The sequence below is a fragment of the Copadichromis virginalis genome, linkage group LG22 (assembly GCF_057382275.1).
Source record: "Copadichromis virginalis isolate Kocher_CV1m ecotype Utaka linkage group LG22, C_Virginalis_male_GT1.1, whole genome shotgun sequence".
Lineage (NCBI taxonomy): Eukaryota > Metazoa > Chordata > Actinopteri > Cichliformes > Cichlidae > Copadichromis > Copadichromis virginalis.
The window spans coordinates 33,791,816-33,817,504 of record NC_140638.1 but is presented as its reverse complement, the minus strand read 5'-3'; the positions used below and the strand labels follow the sequence as shown (position 1 = coordinate 33,817,504).

Below are 25,689 nucleotides of genomic sequence, written 5' to 3'. Positions count from 1 at the left end.
CAGTTTCAGAGTGAAAGCAAAGCAAACTACAAGGTCCACATTTATGGGAACTTTGCAACAGATTTGGGAAGAACTTTCTAAAGAATATTTGATTTCTATTGTAGAAATAATGCCACGTGTGTGTTCAGTTGTTATATCTGCAAGAAGTGGCTACTTTGATGAGTCAAAAGTTCAGAATATATTTTGGTCTATAAATTACATTACTTCTTTTTTGAACTCAAATTGCTTATTGCTTATGCTTTTCATTTCAGAGTGCAATGAGACATTAAAGTGCATAATTTTCAATAAAAACTTAGCAGTAGAGTATGTGTGCATGTGTCCCCAAATTTCAGTTATATGAGAGATTTACAGTTGTGAGGAAGATTTTTACCTTTCTAAAGCCTTTGGTTTGATAATAGAGACACTGAGGACAATCTGATGATATTTACTCAGTGAAAACTCTAACTCCTCTAAATGTATCGCAATCAAATGAATTTCCAGGTCTTTGAGGCTAAGTTCCTTCAAATCCAGCTGTCAACTGATATTCAACTTTTTTTTTTTTTAATCTCTATCAAGAACTGCAGTGGATTGAAGAGGCTGATAGAAAAGCTAAACAGTGACTACAGTGATTTTAATGAGAGTCATTTGGAGGAAACTGAAAAATGATCATGTCTTTTGTATCTCTAGCCAGGAATTCAAAGAGAGACATATTTTGTAAATTGAAGATGGGACCTAAACTACATGTCATAGATGTTTGTAGACATAAAAGCTTAAATGCCCAAAACTGAAATAACAACAAGAAAGTAGTTTCTGGGACTTGATCAAATGAGAATGAATAATGTCTATTTGGACTGCCTATAAAGAAACGCACACAAACAAACAAAAAAATCATCAAATTACAGAAAGATGATAAGAGTTTTCTCATAGCAGACTTTTCATGATGCAACAAAGAATCAGCCACACTGGCTGCTGATCTTGCTTGCTTCTCTCGTTCATAATCAAACATGAAGTTTTCATTTTGATGAAGTAATTTTTAAAAGTTAAGAGATGAAAATACTTTCCAATAAAAAGGTTTTTCGGCTGAAATAGTCTACTGCACCCAGGAGGGGGCGAAAATGCGCCAGTCATCTACTTTGTTGACTAAACGAAGAAGACCAATTTCCGGACTTCAGTTGAGTAATTGTACTTGGGAATGTTGTGGTCTGGTACTGTGTCCTGTCTGTCGCCGTTTTCCTTTATTTCTTTAATCCTGCCGTGTTAGATACGGTTTCTGTGCACTTGATGGCGGTGTGCGCTCACGTCTCCAGAGTCCGTTCACTTTACAAGAGAATTTTGGTCCTGCACCGCTTCCTGCCCATAGAGCTCCGAGCCCTTGGTGACCAATATGTGAAGGACGAGTTTAGAAGACATAAGAGTGCAGGACCCAAGGAGGTCAAGAGCTTCATGACAGAGTGGGAGGTAAGGCGGGTCACGGCGGTCAAGCCAGCCGCGGCTAGACTTTTGTTGCACTATATTTCAGATATTACGGTACAGGTGCCGACTGTCTTCTTTATCTGCAGATTTTCACCATTTTACTTCATAGTCCAATAGACATTTGGTTAAATTTGCAAATAGAATAAATTATCATCCTTATGTTAACGCATTGTTGAAAATAGAGACAGAAAATGACAAAATATGAAATAATTTGTCTTCTCACAGTATTCTACGTGTATTAAAAAAAAAAAAAGTTACCAGAAGGTGCTATAACTATTTCACTTACTCTGGGTGATCTCCTCTCGACCTCTGGTGACTTATGACCTGTGACCTTGAGCTCAAGGATCTCAAGCATAGCAAAAAGTGCATCATGAATATCCGTTACTGCTCAAGAACATTTAAATACATGTCATTTGACTAATATTACTGCTTTTCCTCATTTTCCTACACCACTGGATGCTGTTTTAGCAATGATTTGATGATTAGTAGTTATTTAGTGTGATTTAAATTAGGCCCTAATCCAAAGAAACAATAAAAAATATATGAAACGTTTCTCACTGATTCAAAAAGGAAGACAGGATTTCAGATCATTTGAATATAATTATTCCCAATAAAGATTTTTTCCATTCATGTTAATGCATATATTTCATTTCATGGCAATAAATGAAATCTAGCAGCCACAATGTTTAATAAGTGTGTGGGAGAGCAGATGCTAAATGCTCAAACCTGATGTTTGTTTCCTTCATCCCCAATCTCCCTTGCAGAACTACAAGAACACTCTGCAGACTCAGGTTCTGGAGTCAGCTGGGGAAAGATACAACTCAGTAAAGTTTGGAGACCACTTGTCACATAAAAAGCTCAATGATTTCCAGGATGAACAGATCAGCCAACTGTATGAACTCATGGTGGAATCCACCAAATCCAAAAGACAGTTTGACATACAAGAGGACAGGAAGTGAAGCTGCAGGCCAGAGAGCAGTGCTTGGACAGAAAGAAGACAAAAACAAACAACATATGACTATGATGAATTTAAACTCGTGAGTGCTTTAGGTAAAGGGTGGTGCTCTAAGGAGTCTTTTAAGAATATTTGATTACGTTAAAATGCTGTGTACTAATTCTGTGTTGCTTTGTGTGACCCTTTTTTGGTGCAAATAAAAGTGATGTCATGCTCCTCCTGAAGTACATTAGCACGCTAGTAATGTAAGCATAATGGTCACTCCACATCCAGCTGTATCACAGTACAGCTGTCCAGTGACCGTTTGCATTTTGCCCTGCATTTCTTCAGCATTTTCTGCCCTTTAAAATCTCTAGACAGCTCTTAATGTCTGCCACGTAAATGTGCTCCAGCATGTTTAGAGTAGGGTCATCTACTCATTGGGGGGGTCAGTGTTTTGGTCCTCAATTGTCCTTGGGCAAAGTACTGAATCCTAAATTCTTCCCAGTTCATCAGAGTTGTGAGTGTGAATGTTAGATTTTTCACAAGTGCTAAAAGGCATAGAGTAAAGTGATGTATTAAAGTCTATTTGTGTGAATATGAAAATGTGGCTTGTAGGATCGAATTCTTTGAGTGCTTAGTAAGACTAGAAAAATGCTATGTAAATATTACTACATTTGCTGTAGCACTATTAATTTAGTTGCACTAGGTTTGTGTTTATCTAAATTGGTAGCTCTAATAGAAACTAAGCAGTTTTCTTGTTTATCTCTTAAATATTTTGAACATCTGTGACACAGCACAGAAAAAGCAACCCAAGGATGTGGACTGAGACAGCCAAGCAGTCAAGACAAGCGTACTTTTTAATCCCAAAAAGTTGATTCTGTTCATCTGGATGTTTTCAGTGGGAGAAATGTTTCCTCACTTATCCAAGTGAATTCTTTAGTCTCAGCTGGCTGCAGGTTTCCACAGCTTTATAAAACATACCTTTGCACAATTACTGAAACTATCACCACTGGCGAACAATGGGCTGTGAGATGAGTTTTTACTCCAAGTTTCCTCACAGCGTTACTGGAAGCCAAGCCAATGCCATTCAGAGTAAGCATCTGGTTAGATGTTATATTTGTAACATTTTTATGGCAGAGTACAATAACCTCAGTTTTATCTGAATTTTGAAGCAAAAAATTAGAGGCCATCCAGGTCTTTCCTGCATTTTAACTAATTGGTGTATTTTATCTGGCTTCATGAATAGATAAAGTTAGGTGTCACCTGCATAGCACGAAATGTAATTCTATGGCTTCTGATGATGCTGCCTAAGGAAAACATTTATTATGTAAACAGAATTGGCCCTAGCACTGAACCCTGTGGAACTCTATAATTAACATTAGTGTGTGAAGAAGACTCCATTTACATGAACAAATCTATTAGATAGATATGATACAAACCACTGCAGCACAGTCCCTGTAATACCTACAGCATGTTCTAATCGCTCTAATAGGATATTATGGTCGACAGTATCGAACGCTGCACTGAGGTCTAGCAGGACAAGCACAGAGATGAGTCCACTGTCAGAGGCCATAAGAAGATCATTTGTAACCTTCACTAAAGCTGTTTCTGTGCTGTGATGAGCTCTGAAACCTGACTGAAACTCTTCAAATAAACCTCTGCAGATGATCTGTTAGCTGTTTGACAACTACTCTTTCAAGGATGTTTGATATGAAAGGAAGGTTGGAGATTGGCCTATAATTAGCTAATGGTTAACTGATGGCCTTTTAAGTAATGCTTTAACTGCTGCCAGCTTGAAGACCTGTGGTACATAGCCTATTAATAAAGATAGGTTGATCATATTTAAGATTGAAACATTTGTTAATGGCAGGACTTCTTTGTGCAGTCTTGCAGGAATGGAGTCTAAAGGACACAGTGATGGTTTGGGGCAGGTGTGTCAAACTCAGTTACACACTTTAGGTCGGATATAAATGTATGTGGCCTGCAGGCCTTGAGTTTGACACATTTGGTTTAGAAGAAGTAATTGCTAATTCAGAAAGATCAATTGAAGACAAGAAGAGTCTAAATAAATGTCAGTAGTATTGAAAGAAGCTCTACATAATATTACGCCTGGGAGATGGCTATGAGAACTTTCTCTAAATGTTAAATACTATTTATCATGCAGCCGTAGAACGAACTCGTTATACACATAAAACAAAATCTATATGTGACTCGGATCTTTACACATACCTAAAAGACAAAATGCAGCAGCAAAATCAGCCGACACACACAGCAGTAGGCCTCTCTTCATAAGATAACATAAGAACTTTATTTATCCCAAGGGAAATTCTTTTATCATACACGTGCTGAATGCAGCAAGAGAGACAGAGGAATAAGATATACAATATATACAATAAGAATATATTAGTAGTATACAGTAATATACCGTAGGATAGTGCAAAATATAATATCAAATAACTCTAACGAAGTAACTATATGACTATATCCTGAAAAATAAATAGTTATGGGAACAGAATAACTTTGGTATTAATCCTCAGGAAAATCCGCTACAGAGTGAGGAAGAGCTGTACAGTCTTAATGCCACCCGTACGAAGGATTTCCTGTGGTGGTCAGTTCTGCATTTCGGGGCAATGAGTCTTTTGCTGCGTTTGCTCTGATAGTCCATCATGGAGGCATGCATGGGGTGGGAGGGGTTGTCCATGATACAATGATGGCAGTTTTGAATGCTGTTTTTCTCATTCAAAGTAATCAAAAGCACTTTGGGGACCTTTAGCCTTAAGAACTAATACTTAGTAAAGTAAAATACACCAAATGTAAGGAGCTACAGAGAATGTGCCTTACCAGTGTGGAGTCCATGCAATCTGGCTGGGAACCCCCACACATGCAACATGCTTAACAGCAGTGTCCCACTGGAAACAACAGTGACATGTGGACCCTTAGTATTAAAAAAATTCTATTTAAATAGTAAAGTTTGAGAAAGTTCACTGTGACTCACTCAGTACATTATATCTCAGCTACACCTGCCCTCCTGAATCCTCCGGACTCAAGGATAGGACATCTTGGCTTCTCACTTCACCTCTCCACCAAACATTCACCTGGATGCATGCTTCCAGAATCACTGCTCTTAAAATTTCAAAAGTAAGAAAATCTGCCATGTTTACTCCTTAAAAAAATATCCTCCTGACTTACCTGTTCAAATTCAGCGGAGTAATACGCTTCTCCTCTCTTACAGGGATCAATCCTCTGTGATTACCTGTGTCCAGTGTTGAATAGAATCTTTATTCTAATTAATCAGCTATTGTGTGTGTGACACAATATGACAATATATAATAATACAACAACACTAAATGGAATATGTAAGCAACACAAAAAAATGGCAATAATGTTAAGCTGTCATTGCCACTATCATCGTCTTTTCTTTTAGCATAGCTGTTTGTAGTAAAAATTAATAATTCAAATATTGGATTGTGTTAAGGATTATAATAACAACCAGCAACAACAATAATGACATTGGTAACAAGCCAAGAAGGAAGAACAGGAGTGATTAATAATAATAATGGAAAACTGATTTAAGTTAAATATTAGATATTCCAGAAAATGTTTCCACGAGGCTTTTGTTGTATGTCTGACCAAGTAATATATGATGAGGGAAGATGGATCCATTTGAGTATGTACTGCAGTTGATTTGCCAAAGAATAAAAAATGTGGAGTTCTAGGACTCTTTGTGTTTTTGTTTTTTGTATAGTTGCCAGTTTTACTCATGGGTGTCTTGTTCTTCAAGTAGAATGTTGAAATGACTGAATCTAGAGGAGCGAACCAGCTCATTGCTGGATGGGTCAGAATTATAGAAAATAAGTACAGTGTAGGCTTGTAGTGAAGACCGCCTAAACCGAGACCAAGACCGAGACCAAGTCGAGACGAAACCAGGACAGAGACAAAAAGTCTTTAAACTGCAGCCAGATGCTGCTTCATTTACGGGTCTCAGGCATATTCATGTGTTTTTGCTTTCGCACAGCCCTCCTCACCGCTGTCTACTGTCTCACTCACTTACTGAGAGGACAGACGCACTCTCCACCTGACTGTCGCGTCTCTCACCCTCTCTGTTTTTCACATACTGATATTATCCTATATCCTCGCATGTGATTGGCCACAATATGGAGGGATTGGAGCATAGCTGAGCCACTGAGAGCTGAGCAGCGAAAGGAAATTAAGTGAGGAGCCGGCTCTCGCTCAATGGCTTCTGACTCTTCTGATTCACTACAAAGCACTCTCTAAGCACGGCTCTTAAAGCGGATACTTTTGAAATGACTGAAAGATTTATTAGGCTGTGTTTTGAGCTTTGTTTAAAAAAAGAATGACTTCATATAGGAAAAAATATATATCACATATGCAGGACACCTTAAACTAGTTTTTTAATTAAGCAGCAAGGCAGAACAAAGTCAAGGCTGTATCAAGACATAGGGACTAAACCCCGATTCAACCAGACCCAGAACTGATCCGGAATTAAAACAGGACTACAACAGTTCAAAATCAGGACTATTTAGGACTTAACCAAAACAGAACCACAATCAGAACTAGATGATAGTGGCACTAAAAATCATCATAGACCTGCACTCGCCTCTGTCAGTGCGCCCCAGGGCAGCTGTGGCTACAATGTAGCTGCCATCACCAGTGTGTGAATGTGTGTGTGAATGACTGAATGTAGTGTAAAGCACTTTGGGGTCCTTAGGGACTAAGTAAAGCGCTATACAAATACAGGCCATTTACCATTTACCACTACACTTATTTTTTAATTCTACCAAAGTACAATATTTAGATTGAGAAACGTTTATATAATTATTTAGCCTTGTTGTGCAAACAAGCCAGCATAACTTAATAAATATAGAATTTGAAAAGTAACAAATGGCATCTAAAAAGATATACTAGGTCAGTGGTTACCAAACTTTTTTTGCTAGGCCCCCCTTTGTTTTACAAGAAAAATGTTGCCCCCCCGCACGCACACGCACAAGCACAAGCACATCCTCCAACCACACACACACATATTTTGCTTCATTGCGGTTTATTTCACACCTCAAACATTTAGTAAACAATTAAGCAAATACAAGTAAACTGCAATAAATTACAGGTAGTAATAAAATAAACTACTAACTCTGTTACGCTATATCCGCACCTACACGGGTATTTTTGAAAATGCAGCTGTTTCTATGCATTTGGACCTTTCGTCCACGTAAACAGCGTTTCAAATCACCTGAGATTTTTTAAAAACGCCGTTTTTTGCGTTTACGTGTGGACGAGGAATACAGAGTTCGTCACACAATGTCAAAGGTATGTTCCTTTTTTCACGTCACGCTGTGGCCACGTTATTGTTTACATGAGATGAATTGCAGAATGGCAGATAGAGACAAAATACTGTTAACCTGACTATCTTCAGTTTTTAAACACTTAAATATAAACACACAGTTACTGTCCCTCCATTTACAAAGGCAGAGGCGTCACGGTGTGATTATTTTACATGTAGTTGTTTTTTTCCTGTGGAATAATATTCAACATTGCTATGAATACATTTTTCAAAAAATGCCTCTCTGTGCAAAATGGGTTTAAAAACATAAACAGCTGTGGGATCCTGTTTGTCTGTGATTTGAACCGGGGGACAAATCGTGGCAGGATCAGCCTGATGTTATTTGTATCCCACTGTAACTTTACTGTATAAAGAGCTAACATCTCCAACATGTCAGGAGTCGTTAGTCATTACAACAAGTATTTGTGAACTAAAAATCAAGGATGTGGGATCCTGTTTGTCCGTGATTTAAACAGCCAGCAGCCTAGCGCTGCTCCCGACGCAGGGAAAACCAATCCTGCAGGGAGACCTACCTCGGCACTTGTGCAGGTGAAGCCAGAGGGAAGATTTGCTTCACCATATTGTAACGTTCACAAGAACCAGACGGTTGGGGTCTCAGTTTGTCCGTTTATTCGGCACATAAGCCAGCGGGTTGTTAACTCAGGGGGAAGCGCTCTCGAACTACACCTCTCTTCAGCCTGGCACACACACAGAACAACCAGGTCCCCCCACCCCTTCCTGTACACCACCCTCACTACTTCCTGCAGCCCAACCAAACATGAATCTTAAAGGAACAACAACAGTGTGCAGAGAAAACCAACATGTCACTGTCCAGTAACACTTAACCATCGTTACACTGCCCCCCCAGCAATAAGTTCCTCGTCCCCGAGGGAACGACACAGTCTCTGAGGCGGGGCGGTAGCCTACGTTCCCTCCTTGACCTCCTGAGCCCCTGAGGAGGACGCGGAGCTTCGGGGCTTTGGGGTGAAGAGTCCGAGGGGGGGGAACGCAGCCCCAGTCGGGGGCCCCTCTGAGCAGGGTCATGGACGCTCTGTACACGTCCCTCTGGAAAGGAGGGGAGGGACTGTCCTCTGTAGGGGGCCATCCGGTCTCTGTGCAGCGCTACTATCCTCCCCCTAGGAGGCAACTGCACCCTGTAAACAACCTCCCCCACTCGCTCTAGGACGCTGCAAGGCCCCACCCAGCTGCTATCCAGTTTAGGACACCGTCCCTTCTTCCTCTTTGGGCTGTAGACCCACACCAGCTCCCCAGCACGGAAGTGCCTCCCTTTAGTGGTGATGTCGTAATTCCTCTTTTGGCGCAGGCCTGCCTTCGCCAGCTGCTCTCGGGCGTAGGAATGTGCAGAATCCAGCCGGTCCTGCAGCTTCCTTGCGTAGTCCCGGCCCGGTGGTGCCTCTGGCGCGTCCGGGGGTTTCCCAAAAGCCAACTCTGCAGGAGTTCTCAGCTCTCTCCCTAACATGAGCAGGGCAGGCGTACATTGGGTGGAGTCCTGCACTGCCGACCTGTAGGCCATGAGGGTAAGGGGAAGATGGTAATCCCAGTCCCGTTGGTGTTCTGAGGTAAGGATGGCTAGCTGCTGGGCCAGCGTCCTGTTAAACCTTTCCACCAGCCCATCGCTTTGGGGGTGAAGTGGGGTGGTGCGGGTTTTCTTAGTCCCAAGGCGTTCACACATGGCAGCAAATACCTTGGACTCAAAGTTACGCCCCTGGTCACTGTGGAGGGTCTCTGCTGTTCCAAAGCGGCTGAACATCCCCTCCACTAATACATCAGCGACCGTCTCAGCCTCCTGATCTGGGATGGCGTATGCTTCCGGCCACTTGGTAAAATAGTCCATGGCCACAAGAACATAGCGGTTTCCTCTGTCTGTGCGAGGAAATGGGCCCATGACGTCCACAGCTACTCGCTCCATTGGAGCCCCTGCTGGTTGCTGCTGAAGCTGAGCCCGGGACTGGTCCTGTGGCCCTTTGTGTGAGGAACATGCATCACAGCTGCGGCAAAAGTCCTCCACATCCCTCCGCTGTTGACCCCAGTAATAGCCCTGGCGGAGGCGGCGAAGAGTCTTGGAGACCCCAAAGTGGCCAGAGCCAGTGCTCCCATGGCAGGCTCCCAGCACAGCTGACCTCAGCGACCTTGGCACCACAACCTGCCACCTCTCCTCCCCCGTGGCAGGATCCTTCCAGGCACGCTCCAACACCCCCTCCTTCAGCCTGAGAGCTGCAAACTTGGCCCACAGCCCCCTGGTACAGATGGAAAACCCAGTGACCTCATCCCAAAGGGGTTGCTCCCCCTTCTCCAGCCACTGCAGGACCGGCAGCAGGTCTGTGTCTTGTTCCTGCTGTGCCCTCCACTCCGCTGCATCCACCACCAGAAGAACCCTGCAGGCGAGCTGTGCTGCTCCGTCTATTGTCGTGAGTTCCCGCTCTATTTCCTCTCGCTTCTCACAGTAACGGCAGCCAGCTGCAGCACATGGGCGGCGAGAGAGGGCGTCTGCGTTAGAATGGTGCGTCCCTGCTCTGTGCTCCACGGTGAAATTGAAGGCTTGGAGCTCCTCCAGCCAGCGAGCCACCTGTCCCTCTGGCTCCCTGAAAGACATCAGCCACTGAAGGGCAGCATGATCAGTTCTGACAACAAATGCTGTGCCGCACAGGTAGTATTTAAAGTGTCTCACCCCCGCCACCACAGCCAACAGCTCTCGTCGTGTGACACAGTAGCGCCGCTCGCTCCTGTTCAGGACCCGGCTGAAGTACGCCACCACCTTCTCCCCTTCCGGTCCAACCTGCGACAACACCGCTCCCAGCCCCACATTACTTGCGTCAGTGTCCAGGACAAAAGGCAGGGCGGGGTCAGGGGGGGCAAGGACTGGGGACTCTGTCAGCGATCTGCGGAGGGTGTCGAACGCCTGCTGACAGTCCTGGGTCCAGATGAAGTCACGGTCCTTCTGCAGCAGGTGGAAGAGTGGTGCAGCTATGGAGGAAAAGCCCTTCACAAACCTCCTGTAATAAGACGCCAGTCCTAGGAAGCTTTTGAGCTGTTTCTGGTCTGCTGGTGTGGGCCACTCGGTAATGGTGTGAATTTTTTCCTCCAAAGTGCTGATGCCCTCACGACCCAGCTTGTGGCCCAGAAACTCCACCTCCCTCCTCATGAAGTGGCACTTGTCGGGATGCAGCTTCAGGCCTGCAGCCGCCACCCTCTCCAACACTTGTCTCAGGGCATCCAGGGCAGCATCAAAGGAGCTCCCGTGCACTAGAAGATCATCCAGGTAAACCAGACACCGTTGCCGTGGGACGCCAGCCAGCACACTGTCCATGAGCCTCTCGAAGGTCGCAGGAGCGTTGCAAAGGCCAAAACTCAGGACTTTGAACTGCCATAGTCCCCTGTTAGTGCAGAAGGCTGTCTTCGGTCTGGATTCCGGGGACAGTGGCACCTGCCAGTAGCCACTCCGCAGGTCCAGGGTGGAAAACCAGGAGGACCCGGCTACTAAGTCGAGGGACTCATCAATCCTGGGAAGGGGGTAAGAGTCTTTCTTCGTCACTTTGTTGAGTGGTCTGTAGTCCACACAGAAACGCATCCTAGGACTTTTTTTCTTAGGCACCATCACCACCGCGGAGGCCCACGGGCTATCAGATGGTTCTATGATGCCCGCCTTCATCATTTCACACAGCTCCCTGTCTGCAGCCTCCTGATGAGCCAGGGGCAGGCGGCGGGGGCGCACTTTAATAGGCTGGGCATCCCCGGTCTCAATGACGTGCTCTACCAAGTGTGTCAAGCCAACATCACTTTCTTTCAGGGCAAAAATGTCACTAAACTCTTTTAGTACCTGCCATAGACTCTCTTGCTGCTGTGGAGTCAGCCCCTCACAGTTCTTTGACCAGATACTCCTCACTGCTGAGAGCCTCTCCTCCTCCTCCTCCTCCACTCGCTGTTCTGCTGGCGGGTCTGCAGGGGTCTCTGCGGTGGAGGTGGACGCCGCGGCAGATGCTGTGCAGACCGGGGGAGGAATAAGCGGCACCTTCTTCCCATCAGGGAGTACGAGGAGGCCTTTGCCTAAGTCCAGTACACCACCAATGGCTCGTAAAAAATCCAGCCCAAGGATGCAGGCGTCCTGCACGTCAGCCACCCAGGCAGCATAAGACACACCGAGGTCCCCCACCTTGAACTGGAACACTCCCTTCCCTCTCATTGGGGCCAGATCACCGGTCACAGTCTTAAGTTGCACGTTAGTCGGTTGTACAGCAGCTCCGGTTGGGACAATATCGGGTCGGACCAGCGTTGCATTGGATCCCGTGTCCAGCAGGGCCGTACAGGACACCCCCGCAATCGTCACTGGAACATGGCAAAAGCCGCCAACCTGGGTCCAGCCCACAGTGATGGCCGCACCGGGTGGAGGTGGCGGTGGTGTGGGGATGTCGTTCTCCCAGGCCCGTGTACTCCCGCCTACACGGGCCCGTGGGCGTTTCCCTGAACCGCTGCAAGCTTGGGGCACTGCCTGATGAGGTGTCCGACTTGTCCACATCCCCAGCAGCTCTGAGGTCGGCGGTGTGGGCCAGCCCGAGGGGAAGGCGACTGCAGCGAAGCTGTCTGCACCAAACTGCACAGGCCCGCTGGCGTCTCCATCTGTTCCACAGGTGCTGACACAGCCCTCACCACGTGTGCGTCGTCAGCGCCCCCAGAGGATCCTGCAAGCATCTCCCTCTCCAACGCTAGCTCCAGGGCTGCACTGAGTGTGGCCGGCCGAGCAAGCTGAGTTTGCATGCGGAGCTCTTTAGGGCTCAGGGCCTGCAGGAACTGCAGCTAACTCCGCCTGCACTGATGGTGGCATGCTGTCATACGCCCTCCGGCAAAGGCACTCGACTTCATGGGCCAAAATGCGGAGGGGCTCACCTGGCAATCTGCGTCTGTTGTGGAACTCCGACCTCAGCAGCACTGGTTGGTTATACTGCCCGAAGCGCCTCTGAAGTGCTCCGACCAGAGCATTATAATCTCCCCTCTGCTCCTCGGTCAGCAGCAGCAGGCATGCAGCTGCATCCTCACACAGGCACAAAGCCAATTGGAGAGCTTTATGTTCCTCAGACCAGCCAGCTGCAACAGCTAACAGCTCGAACTGTGCGATAAACACTTCCCATGGCGTCTTGCCGCTGAACTTAGGCGTTTTTATATTCGCTGCAGCTTGCTGGGCGCCGCCATGTTTGTTTACATCACGTGACGGCGCGCCAAGCGAGGTCGACTCCTTCCCGCCGGAATCGCGGCCGCTGTGCGAACAGTTCCCGAGCCTAGTCAAACCTGGAGAAAATCCAGCCTCTGCAGACAGCCGCAGCGCCGTTTCCCTCACTCCATGGGCGGGCGAGCGCAGACGAACCTCCCTCTCCTCCGTCTCCTTCTTAATCCTGCCCGGCAACATCCTCGTCTCGTAACGGCAAGCGTCGCCGGCAACAGGGTCTCGGGCGTTCTGGGGTTCTTTTTTCTTTCTTCACTTCTGACACCAATGTAACGTTCACAAGAACCAGACGGTTGGGGTCTCAGTTTGTCCGTTTATTCGGCACATAAGCCAGCGGGTTGTTAACTCAGGGGGAAGCGCTCTCGAACTACACCTCTCTTCAGCCTGGCACACACACAGAACAACCAGGTCCCCCCACCCCTTCCTGTACACCACCCTCACTACTTCCTGCAGCCCAACCAAACATGAATCTTAAAGGAACAACAACAGTGTGCAGAGAAAACCAACATGTCACTGTCCAGTAACACTTAACCATCGTTACAATATTTTCTAGTCTTTGGCTTAGAATGAAGTTGGTTTGGAAACATATTCAGCGATGCTTCATCTCCTGCTTTGCGTTTGTGTGGGTGCCCCGTGCTAGCAGTGTCCAGGTGGTCCCCCCCCTTTTCATACCGCCCCCCCCCCCCCGCAATGGCTCTGCGCCCCCCCCTAGGGGGCGGGCCCCACATTTTGGGAAGCTCTGCACTAGGTAATAGATACATGTTCTGATGAGTTTTGGCAAACAACCATTTGACCTAACATGTGTGTCTCACCTGCTCTTGTTCATCTCTGTTCTGTCCTCATTCTCCTCTCCCTCTCTGCTCCTCTCTCTCCCTCTTTGTTCTGACAATCAAGCCAAACACCAACATCATCAAATATACAGTTGAAACCAGATATTTACAGACTCTTCAGATAAAAACACTTTTTTAATTGTAACATCAAATCAGACTAAATGTTTATTTTTTTAGATTGATAAATATAAAAACATATTTGTTAACTTTAAGAGTAAAGAGAGAAACTATCTGTATTTCTTAATTGCAAATGGCACCAAATTGTATTCAAACTGAGCCACACTTATGGAGCTCCACAATTCTTTTCCAGGTGTTTTGGTTGATATCTCTGGATTTTCCCATGTCAAAGAAACAGGCTCTGTGTTTTGCCTTATATGCATCCACAGCTGTGCCACCAGTTTACTCACATGGACTCTACTAACCTATCAGAAGCTTCTTCAGCTCAGAATGGAATCGTCTGGAGTTTTCTTATTAATTAACAATAAACTTAGTGTATATGTACTCCTAAATTTGATGAAAGAGATAAAAAATAGAAAGCTCTGTCTCTCTTTATTCTGACATTTAACTAATTCAAAAGATATTTCAATATTTATTTATCCAAAACAAAACAAGTTTACTCTAAATTCATGTTTAACAGTGTTTTTTTTCCATAAAGTGTAAATATCTGGTTTCAACTGTGAATATACTGCTGTGTGTTGAAATTCCTCTTGTTTTGCATAGAGATATACTGAACAACATACAAAGCATAATATATAAAAAACCTTCTACCTGAGTTTTTTCTTTGTAAGAAGCCCATTACGTCCATTGTTGTGGTCATCAGTACATAACTGAAACTGGTTTAGAGAGCTTTATTTAGCCGTGGAGGGAAACAACTGAAAATATGAAATAAACACACACGTAAGCTAAGACTCTCTAAAGAAACAGCAGTGTTGTTGTTCGGCTTTTCATTTCGCCATTTGTTGATTCACTCGAAGAGCAAGTAACGTAATATGGGTCAAGTGATCAGTTTGATATCAATCTTTTGTGATACACCATATTTACATTATTTGTACAGTACGAATGATTTGCTTTGGTACCTGCTCAAACTTAAGCTCTCCTCTGTCTGCCTGGCTGCGCTTCTCCTACAGCAAACTCGCAGGCAGAAGCTTCCCCCCCGCCTCACTCACACGTGTAAGTGCTGTGTTCAGTCGCCTATAGTGCCTGACCTCGGATCATACCGAAAATTAGGGGGAATTTACAACTGTGCGGTTTGTGCTTCGAATAATGTGTGTAGTTTTTGTTTTATACAGTTGTCAGTCAGGCATCTAACTATGAAACAAATTACACTCCAAAAGTTAAAAATTACCCGGGCTTAAGGCCAGTAAGTCACCCCCCCGCTCCGCCGATGGTTGACTCCAAATCTCCCGACCACTATGTTGATCTGAGAAAGCAAGACCGAGACAGCGAGACCAAGACAAGAGCAAGACCACGTAAGAGTGGCCTCGAGACAACACCGGTCTCGAGACATCCAACTCTAGTACAGCGGACCCTCACTATAACGCGTTTCACCTTTCGCGGCCTCACTGTTTCACCGATTTTTTTTTTTTACAGTGTCCTGATTGGCTGTAGACCATTGTCAACCAATCTTGTGCTGTGTCTCCTGTATAGTACAGAATGCTTGTCAAATTTACATAAATCTTTGATGCTAGCAGTGTGAGTCTGAAGTGCATGTTTGTAAGTTTTCTCCCCAACAAACACAACACATGTCGATGAAACGTTTTGCACCGCCAAAGGGTGCCTTTGGTTTCATTCTATAATACTGGACTTATTTCTCTACGAAGGTTTGAACTTTGAGAGTATTTAAACAAGGGAGAAAAGTGTGAAAATGTTCCTGCCTGTCTGAGAAAAGTGTGTAGTGAGGGGTTTTACAGCCTTAAAACATCTATAATAATTGTAAAAAATAAAGTTGGCTACTTCGCAGATTTCACTTATCGCAGGTTATTTTTGGAACATAACTCCCACGATAAACGAAGGACCTCTGTAGTTTACATTTGGAAGTACAGACATTTTGAGCAATGCCTGTAAGCAATAGTGGTAGGGCCCAACCAGTGTTTAAGGACATTATTTAATGTTTTAAGTAATGGTGTGAATGTCAGATAAACCAACTCAAACAGCCTGGGGGAAAGATGTAAATTGTCATGACCATTAATCAATTGACATTGATCAATGGTCACTGATCAGTGGTTGCTGATCAATGGTCATGACAGTTTGCATATTAATGATCAGAAAACTTGTTTGTCAGTGGTGCTCATTTAGTCATCGTGCAAATGTACTGTGTAATTGGGAAAACCTGTATTGAGCTAAGACTGAAGAAGTCACTTGGATGAGTCGATGAGTAGTGGCAGGGCAAGTGTGGGGTTTGAAGGGATTTTTGTCTGGGCTGTGGAACATTGGACCAGGTCTGGATTCAAGAATCAAAGATTTATTTCTGACATGTAAAATGGCGATTTCACTAATTTTCAAATCTATTTTCTTACTGCATTTCTCTTTCCTGTTAGCGCATGGATTAGCTATCGTATAAGTAAGTGTATTTGCTTTGGGATTAACCACAGGATTAGCTCTTGGATGAGATAACTGATTAACTATTAGATTAGTATTTCCGTGACTCTTCTGGTCCTTCAAAAAGCAATGCAAACTAGCCACAGAGATGTCAGAAACTCTCTGATTGATAATTTTATACTACTAAGAAGTGTGTGCTTGTACAAGGAGCATTCAGCCTTGGTGTTACACTCTGCCCAACACTGATAGCTGAAGAATAAAAAGGAATTCAAGCTGAACTTCTGAGTGTGTGCCTCTGGATTCAACCTGACCGCCATGTTGGCTAAAATTGCTAACGCTAGCATCACTACATGTAGTCACCCACTCTTTAAAGATCATTTTCTCAAATATAACTCAGGAAATGAGTAAAAGTACACACGTGAGGAAGTTACAAAGATCCTTCTTAATAACTTTACATGACTCCTTTGGAGTGATTTGAATTGTGGGTTAAAGGAGAAAGAGATTAAGAGGTAAAAGCAGAGGACGCAGTAAGTGAAGGTGTGTCTCCTGTTTGAAATGGTAAAATGGCCTGTATTTGTATAGCGCTTTACTTAGTCCCTAAGGACCCCAAAGCGCTTAACACTACATTCAGTCATCCACTCATTCACACATGGCAGCTGCATTGTAGCCATAGCTACCCTGGGGCGCACTGACCGATGCCACCGGGCCCTCTGACCACCACCAGTAGGCAGGTGAAGTGTCTTGCCTAAGGACACAACGACCAAGACTGTCGGAGCCGGGGCTCGAGCCAGCAACCTTCCGATTACAAGACGAACTGCCAACACTTTAGCCACGATCGCCCGTCGTTTGAAGTCCAGGTGGCAGGTTTTTCTGTGTGCATGCTAGATGCCAAAATGCTCACTCAAAGGGATGTGAAAGCTGTAACATCCTCCATTACTATGGTACAGAACAGATGTGGGTGTGTCCTCATTTCCCAGAGAAGTTCAAGTTCTTGTCAACAAACACACACAATAATGTAAATGGATACATCGCCTAAACATCATCCGGGATTAAATAACCTAAATTTTTGTACTCTGTGATAATCATTTCTACATAATTTACTATATACATCTGTTTCGTTTCCCTAAAAATGTCCAGGGGATGAGGGAAGGTAACAAAAAGTGTCCGGGTCGAAAGGAGACAGGGAGGCAAAATGGTTAAATTAAAGAGTTTTATTAATGCTTATATTAGTAACTGAACCAAAAGAACTGATCTACAGAATTTAAGGCCTTATAGGCCTATGGAGCATACAGAAAAACATTTCACTAGTTGTTGGGTCTGCGCTTCCACAGGCCCCGCTGGTTTAGAAACTTATTCCCGTTAATGACAAGGAAGCAAGACAATCAGCGATCGATCGATTTTACTTGCACAAGGATCTCAGAGCAGCCCTTCTGCCCTTGGTCAGACCACTTCGACCCCGGCCTCCACTTGCTGCCTTTTATTGAAAACAGTTACAGTACACACAAGCACCACCCATTGTAAAACCCTCCTATGGTTATAAAAGATAAGGTACCATGTGTGTATGTGTAAGCACGTGTGTGCATGTGTGTGTATGCCTGTGCGAGAATGTGTGTGTGTGTGTGTGTGTGTGTGTTTGGGGGTGCGTTTGTGTGACCTCCTGCTCACCAAAAGGGTCATAAAGGCGGGAAGTTTACTAAACAAGAAAACAACTCTCACATAGGATGTGCCCCTATAAAACACTACAGCCTCCCCCACCAACAGGCTGGGGAGGGTAATAGAGACAAAATAATATCTTTGATCCTATAGTTTGAACTAAGACTTACAAATTTAAGTAACACAATGACAACATTTAACAATTTGACTCCAACACTAGTTACTTCTATTTCTGTAAGTCGTTTGAAATTCAGGTTTTTTAAAATCTGGGATTTGAAAATGGTTTTTGAAGTTTTTATTATGAATTTAAATCTTTTTTGTGATTTCCATTTTTGATTTGAAATATTTATTAATAGATAACAATTACATTTGAATTAGTGATATAATTTTAAATTATATTATTAAATAATGACCATAGTCCTGTTTAAATAAATAAAAGAATTACATGATCTGTAAATGAATTTACAAATGCATGTTTTATTGCACAATTCATTACTGGAGCACAATATGCATTATTTTGATGCATGTGACTCTGTATTAATATTTAACACACACACACACACACACACACACACACACACACACACACACACACACACACACATACAAAAAAACAGTCCACTGTGACAAAAATGTATATGTTTATATAATCTTTAAATATCTACTATATTACCAAAATTATTTACTGTTAGCTAAAAATGAGAAGTGTTGGATACATTTTTTTCAAACTCTTCCTTTAAGAAAAGAATCAATAGAACATCATGAGAATACCTCACTACAGATGAAACTGATATCAAAAGTAAAAATAACTCTGCAGAAAAATCTTCCACATCATTGCTGAATGGAAAATTACTGCTGCATATGTTTAAGATTGAGCTCATTTCAAATATTTTCATTGATTTGTAGTGGTAGTCCTGTGAGGACCAGGTGTCCTCCATCAACACTGGCCTACATCTAGAAGTATATTAAAATATACTTGATGAAACTCAAGGCCAATATTTTCTAATTCCATGTTCTGTACTTCACACATGATGATGAAGGTGATTAAAATTAATAAGTCAAAATTAATTTCTAACTGCTTTTAATTTTATGTATTTTATTAATAGATTAAAAGGGGTCTTTAACAAAGAGTTCACAAAATGTCATTACTAAGTTAAATGAATGATAAAATTATTTTCATTACAATTCATCGCTTGGATTCATGCATAGAAAGCCCTCAGCTTGACCGCACTATCAATTGCCATCCCCAACAAGCTAGCTCCTCTTTGCAGGTTGTGTGGCTTTACTGCTTTGGTACACTGTAAAGACGTAAATGCTCATCAATTGAGTTTTGTCATGACAGCTCTTCTAGTCCAAAGAAACATAATATGGACATATTAAGAAAGTTGAACACTTTTTCAGATTTTCATTGGACATGTAGTTGTAAAGCAGTTTGGTTGACAGTTCTTGACCTTATCCCAGTTGTGAAAGGTGGTACATCTTTTTCCACTCAGTGGTAACCGCCACTGTGCTGCTGAACAACTGAAAGCTTTCAAATATAATTAAGGCCACACAACAGTGTGTAATGAGTTTAGTTTTTTTCTTGTGAATATCTTCAGTTTTTTACTGTCATACATGGAAATGCAAAATATGCAAATTTTGGTAGTGTGGGATGCGTTTGAAATTTTACAGCTCATATTACCTTTCAACGTCTGCTTCTTATCTACGTTTTTTTAAGGAAGAAAGAGGACAGCCCCTCTGTTTTTATATATGTTTTTATTCTTTATGGAATAAAAGAAGCTTCCACTGAAATGAGACGAGCTAGACAAGGATCCCCCTCCTTTTCTTTTAATAAATCACTATGAATAAAACTGAGCTGCAATTATAAGTATGTTCTGTTCTCAGAAGCTCATTAATCCCATTCACCTGCTTCTCAATGTTGAGCTATTTTTAGATAAGTCACACCCCAACCTAGACACGTCTAGATATAATGAAGGGATAGATTGGATTTAGTTTGTTTATTATTCTGTTACATGTAACTTTTACAGGGAAGATTTCTTTTTCACACTTGGTTACCAATACGCTTGTGCAATGTGTGATTTTGTGAACATTTACAAAAAGTCATTGAAACCAGAAAATTTTCTGTACATTTCTCAGATCTGTGCATCAATATAATTCTGTCTCAGAGATCTGCAGATAAGTCATTGTACATTTGTATGACATGCACTGTCAACTATGGGACCAAATCATATCCAGTCAGCTGAATTTACCACATGTGGACTCCAATCAAATTGTAGAAAAAGATGACAGGTGATCAGTGAAAACAGGCTGCACCAGAGCTCAATTTTATGGCAAAGTCTTTGAAAACTCGTCTATGTATTTTTTGTTTTTATGTTTAATAAATTTACAAGAATTTCCAGCAAACCTTTTTCACTCTGCCAGCATGGGGTATTGTGTGCAGAATCACAAAATATGGATGATGTGAACACTTTCTGGATGCATATCTATATCAAATAGCATCATTATAGTTTTCTTGATGTTAAGTGCTACAACTAAGGTGTCAGTGATCTGTTTTGGTAGCCCAATAAAGGCTCCTATAGTTTCCTACACAAAAATATTGTGTAAAAAAACACTGCCTTATATCCCTAAGAGTAAGAAGAACGCAGAGCAATAGGTGGTGGGTACAGTGGTTTGAATTACATCTGTTCTATCAATGCATCTGCAGCTACAAGACTCTCTTCCACCACTCTGATCCTCACACAAGTAGGCGACTGCTGACACAGTGGGATTAAAGGTGTAATGGAGAATTTTTCACCTTCAGTAACTACCAATTTCAATAACACAATATTGCCAGTGTAACCTTGAAGCGTGCTATTCCTGCATAGTCAACATGTCAAACTTATATTCAATGAACAAATCCCTGAACGCTGTCATGTTATAAAGACCACATAACCTTGAGTCTTGCTTTGGAAATTTTTAAAGAAAAAAACTTTGTGTCAGAAACAAACTATTCAGTCAAAGGTACTTCTAAGTTGTTTTCAAAGTAAAAATATATTAAATTCCGCTGAGATTACATGTAGAAATAAGCTTTAATAAAACAAGATGGAAAATCAAAGACACAAAACGATGAAACTCAAGGCCAAACATTTATTTACTGAAAATATTTTTTTTTATTGAAAGAAATGTTGATGACTTTATCACAAAAACAGTCACCTTGAGGGACTTCATATTTTAAGGTAAAGAGCTTTGCAGTATGGATCTTGTAGAAAATATGGATGTTCTGCTTAGAGCCATGATTAGTGCCTCTGGGCTGTTTTTCAGTCCAGTTCTGTCCAGCCACTGGGGGGGATTTCTCAATATCACCTACTGATATTGTATTCTCCTAGCTCAGGGGTGGGCAATCTCAGTCCACGAGGGCCGGTGTCCCTGCAGGTTCTAGATCTCACCTTGGGTCAACACACCTGAATCACACGATTAGTTCGTTACCAGGCCTCTGGAGAACTTCAGGACATGTCGAGGAGCTAATTTAGCCATTTAAATCAGCTGTGTTGGTTCGAGGACACATCTACAACCTGCAGGGACACCGGCCCTCGTGGACTGAGATTGCCCCCCCTGTCTTAGCTTTTATCTAAATGCCTGCCTCACACAAATATCATTATTGCCTCACATAACTGTACAAGACCCTGTGGTGATGTGTGGGTGTTCATGTGCCAATGGGGTTTTGCCAGTAGGGGGCGCTGTATTTGAGAGGGCTCATGAATGCCTCTATAAAAGAAGACTGACTTGTGAATGAGATATAAAATGTTTGGAGCAGACGCTCGCAAAACACAAGTGGATGCTGTGTAATTATTCAAAGCTATACGAAGACAACACATGGTACCAGGAGTAAAAGCGGGAGAGCGGAAGCGATAGCAGCTCAAAGTTCTGTTTGAGATGGAAAGTTTGAAGCCTCCGGAAGGACTGAAACTGGTGGGGAATGTGGACAGCAACTGGCGGTGTTTTAAGCAGCAGTTTGAGCTGTACATGGCTGCCATGGGACTGGACTCTAAACCCGATGCCAGGAAAATTGCATTGCTGCTCACGGTAGCTGGTCCTCAAGCCATTGAAGTCTTCAACACGTTTGAGTTTGAGGAAGTTGGTGACAGGAATAAGTATGACAGAGTGATTGAAAAGTTTGATGCACACTGTTCACCACAGAAGAACACAGTATATGAAAGGTATGTTTTCCGATCTCGGATGCAGCAACCAGAAGAGACTTTTGATTGCTTTGTGACTGATTTGAAGCTGAAGGCACAGTCATGTGATTTTGGAGAGCTGAAAGATTCTATGGTTCGTGATCAAATTGTGTATGGGATCCATGATAAACGGACTAGAGAACGGCTGCTCAGAGATTCCAAGTTAACTCTGGATGAAGCAGAAAGACTGTGTCATGCAAGTGAGTTAGCCCTGCAGCATGCAAAGACATTTAATGAGACGAGCGTCGCTGCAGTACATGATGGTGCAAGAATAGCTGTGGTTAAAAAAAAATGAGGAAGAATATGTCGCAGAAGCCCAGCAAAGAGGATACAGTGTACTCCTGTAAGCGATGTGGTAGCAGACATGAACCTAGACAGTGTCCAGCTTATGGCAAAAGATGTTTGAAATGCGATGGAAAAAATCATTTTGCCAAACAATGTCTGTCGGAAGCCAAACCCAAATCAGTGCATGTAGTTGAAGAGACTGACTTAAGCGAGACCTTCTTTGTGGGCATAGTGTCACTTGAGGATGTAAAAAGTGAGCATAACGAAGCAGAGGACAGTGAGCGATGCTCAGATTATGAAGACACGTGGATTGTTTCACTCCCAATACAAGGAGCTTTGGTGGCACTAAGGATTGATACAGGTGCGCAGGCGAACCTAATCAGCATGACAGAGATCCATGCCATGAAACCAAAGCCCAAAATAATAAAGAAAAGAGTACCTCTAAAAGACTACAATGGAAAGTATATTGAGAGCAGTGGTCAATGCAGGCTTAAAGTGACAATAAAACATAACGATTATGATGTATTGTTTAATGTTGTTCCAGAAGGTCGTGAATCACTGCTGGGTGGCGTGACATCCAAAAGATTGAACCTAGTAGAAAGAGTGTACCACATCAGCTGTCCAGAAACAGAAAGTGGACAGCGAGGAGCAGTTGACTCCATTGTACAGCATTATGAGGATATCTTCAAAGGTTTGGGATGTCTACCATGCAATTACAGTATCCAGCTGAAAGAGGATGCAAAGCCAGTGATCCATGCACCACGTAGAGTCCCCGCTCCACTGAAGGACCGTTTGAAGAAAGAACTTAACAGGATGTTACAGTTGAAGGTCGTTACAAAAGTGGAAGAACCGACTGCGTGGGTAAACTCAACGGTGTGTGTGGATAAAAGGAATAAAAACAATGATTTGAGAATATGCATGGACCCTGGCGATTTAAATCAAGCCATAAAACGTGAGCACTACCAGATACCAAAGCGTGAAGAGATTGCAAGTGAAATGGCAGGCGCCAAATACTTTTCAAAGCTAGATGCAGCTCAGGGTTTTTGGCAAATAAAGCTGGATGAGAAAAGTTCAAAATACTGTACTTTCAATACACCTTTTGGCAGGTATAGATTCCTCAGAATGCCATTTGGCATAATCTCAGCATCTGAGATTTTTCATCGTGCCATGGACAACATGTTAGAGGGTTTACAAGGTGTTCGCTGTTATGTTGATGATGTGGTTATATGGGGCTCCACCCTACAAGAACATAATGAAAGACTGGTGAAGGTGCTGCAGCGGATGAGGGAGAATGGATTAAAGCTAAATCGTGACAAGTGTCATTTTGGTGTGAAGGAAATAACATTTCTGGGAGACAAATTCTCTGCTGGAGGTATTGAGCCAGATGAAAGAAAAGTAAAAGCCATCGCAACAATGCCACGCCCGACAGATAAGAGAGGTGTGCTCAGGGTGAGGGAATGATAAACTTTGTAGGAAAATTCATACCTAACTTGTCAGTGAGAACATCAGCACTAAGGGAGTTACTTCGTGATTCCATAGAATTTAAATGGTCAGCGAGGCATGAACAAGAATGGAATGATTTAAAAACCACACTGACAACGCGCCCAGTGCTTGCATATTATGATCCAACTAAGAGTCTGAAAATCTCGACAGATGCCTCAAAGGATGGGCTTGGAGCTGTTTTACTTCAGGCTGAAGAAGGGAGTTGGAAACCAGTTGCTTATGCTTCTAGATCCATGACTAAGTCTGAAACCAGATATGCTCAGATTGAGAAAGAATGTCTCGGACTGGCATATGGACTTGATATTTTTCACTGTTATGTTTATGGTCTTCCTACCTTTACAGTTGAGACAGATCATCGTCCTTTGGTGTCAATCATTAAGAAACATCTGAACGAGATAAGATAAGATAGAACTTTATTAATCCCTCGGGTGGGTTCCTCTGGGAAATTCGATTTCCAAAAGAAGCACAGCAACGACCGAAGTTACAGAGTTACAGAATATTATATATATATATATATACACACACACACACACACACACACACACACACACACACACACACACACACACACACACACACACATATATAAACACAGAGACAATATAAATAAAATATACGAAGGGGATAAATAGAATAAATAGGAATAAAAAATAAAAATACAAGTGAATTGCACATTTCAAGTATTGAGTCTATTGCACTGTTGACTATTTACAAAAGTATTGCACAAAAGGTATTGTACAGTGAGGTGAAGAGGCACTACAGCTTAGTTGTTCCCCCCTCCTTTGTCCTCCTGTTTCCCCTCCCTCTCCCCTCCAGAGAGGAGTTAAACAGTCTGATGGCGTGTGGGACAAAGGAGTTTTTAAGTCTGTTAGTTCTTGTCTTGGGGAGAAGCAACCTGTCACTGAACAGACTCTTCTGGTTGTTTATGGCCGTGTGCAGAGGATGCCCAGCATTGTTCATAATGTCCAGCAGTTTCTTTAATGTCCTTTTCTCTGCCACTGTCACCAGAGTGTCCAGCTTCATGCCGACCACAGAGCTAGCCCTCCTGATCAGTTTCTCCAGCCTGGATGAGTCCTTCTTTGCTGTGCTGCTCCCCCAGCACACCACAGCATAGAAAAGTACTCCAGCAACCACTGACTGGTAAAACATCCTCAGGAGCTTCCTGCAGATGTTAAAAGACCTCAGCCTCCTGAGGAAGTACAGTCGGCTTTGGGCTTTTTTATACAGGTGCTCTGTGTTGCATGACCAGTCCAGTTTATTGTCCACCCACAGCCCGAGGTACTTGTACTTGTTGACCACCTCCACCTCCTCCCCCTCTATCTGAACCGGCAGTGGACCTTCTCTGGACCTCCCGAAGTCCACAACCAGTTCCTTAGTCTTTGAGGTGTTGAGTTGCAGGTGGTTTGTGTGACTCCATGCGACAAAGTTCCTCACCAGACTTCTGTACTCCTCTTCCTGATCATCCCAGATACACCCCATGATGGCCGTGTCGTCTGCAAACTTCTGAATATGGCATAATTCAGAGTTGTAGCAGAAGTCAGAGGTGTACAGGGTGAAGAGAAGAGGGGACCGCACAGTTCCCTGTGGTGCTCCTGTGCTGCTGACCACAGTGTCAGACGTGATGTCCTTCAGCCTGACGTACTGTGGTCTGTCGGTGAGGTAGTCGGAGATCCAGACCACCAGGCAGGGGTCCACCTCCATCC

The 25,689-nt window shown here is 43.3% G+C and overlaps 1 protein-coding gene across 1 annotated transcript; it reads left to right on the top strand.

Annotated features, from left to right (window-relative positions):
* Nucleotides 1-1,137: 1,137 nt before the first annotated feature.
* On the top strand, nt 1,138-2,631 carry sdhaf3 (succinate dehydrogenase complex assembly factor 3). The gene is made up of 2 exons (XM_085446583.1): nt 1,138-1,437; nt 2,217-2,631. The coding sequence occupies exons 1-2, from the start codon at nt 1,261-1,263 to the stop codon at nt 2,409-2,411; spliced, it is 372 nt and encodes a 123-aa protein (XP_085302709.1). The 5' UTR covers nt 1,138-1,260; the 3' UTR covers nt 2,412-2,631.
* The last annotated feature ends 23,058 nt before the right edge of the window (nt 2,632-25,689 follow it).

Coding starts and splice junctions, on each gene's coding strand:
- sdhaf3 (XM_085446583.1), top strand. CDS start 1,261: ATGGCGGTGTGCGCTCACGTCTCCAGAGTCCGTTCACTTTACAAGAGA. Junction 1,438..2,216: donor GCTTCATGACAGAGTGGGAG/GTAAGGCGGGTC, acceptor TCTCCCTTGCAG/AACTACAAGAACACTCTGCA.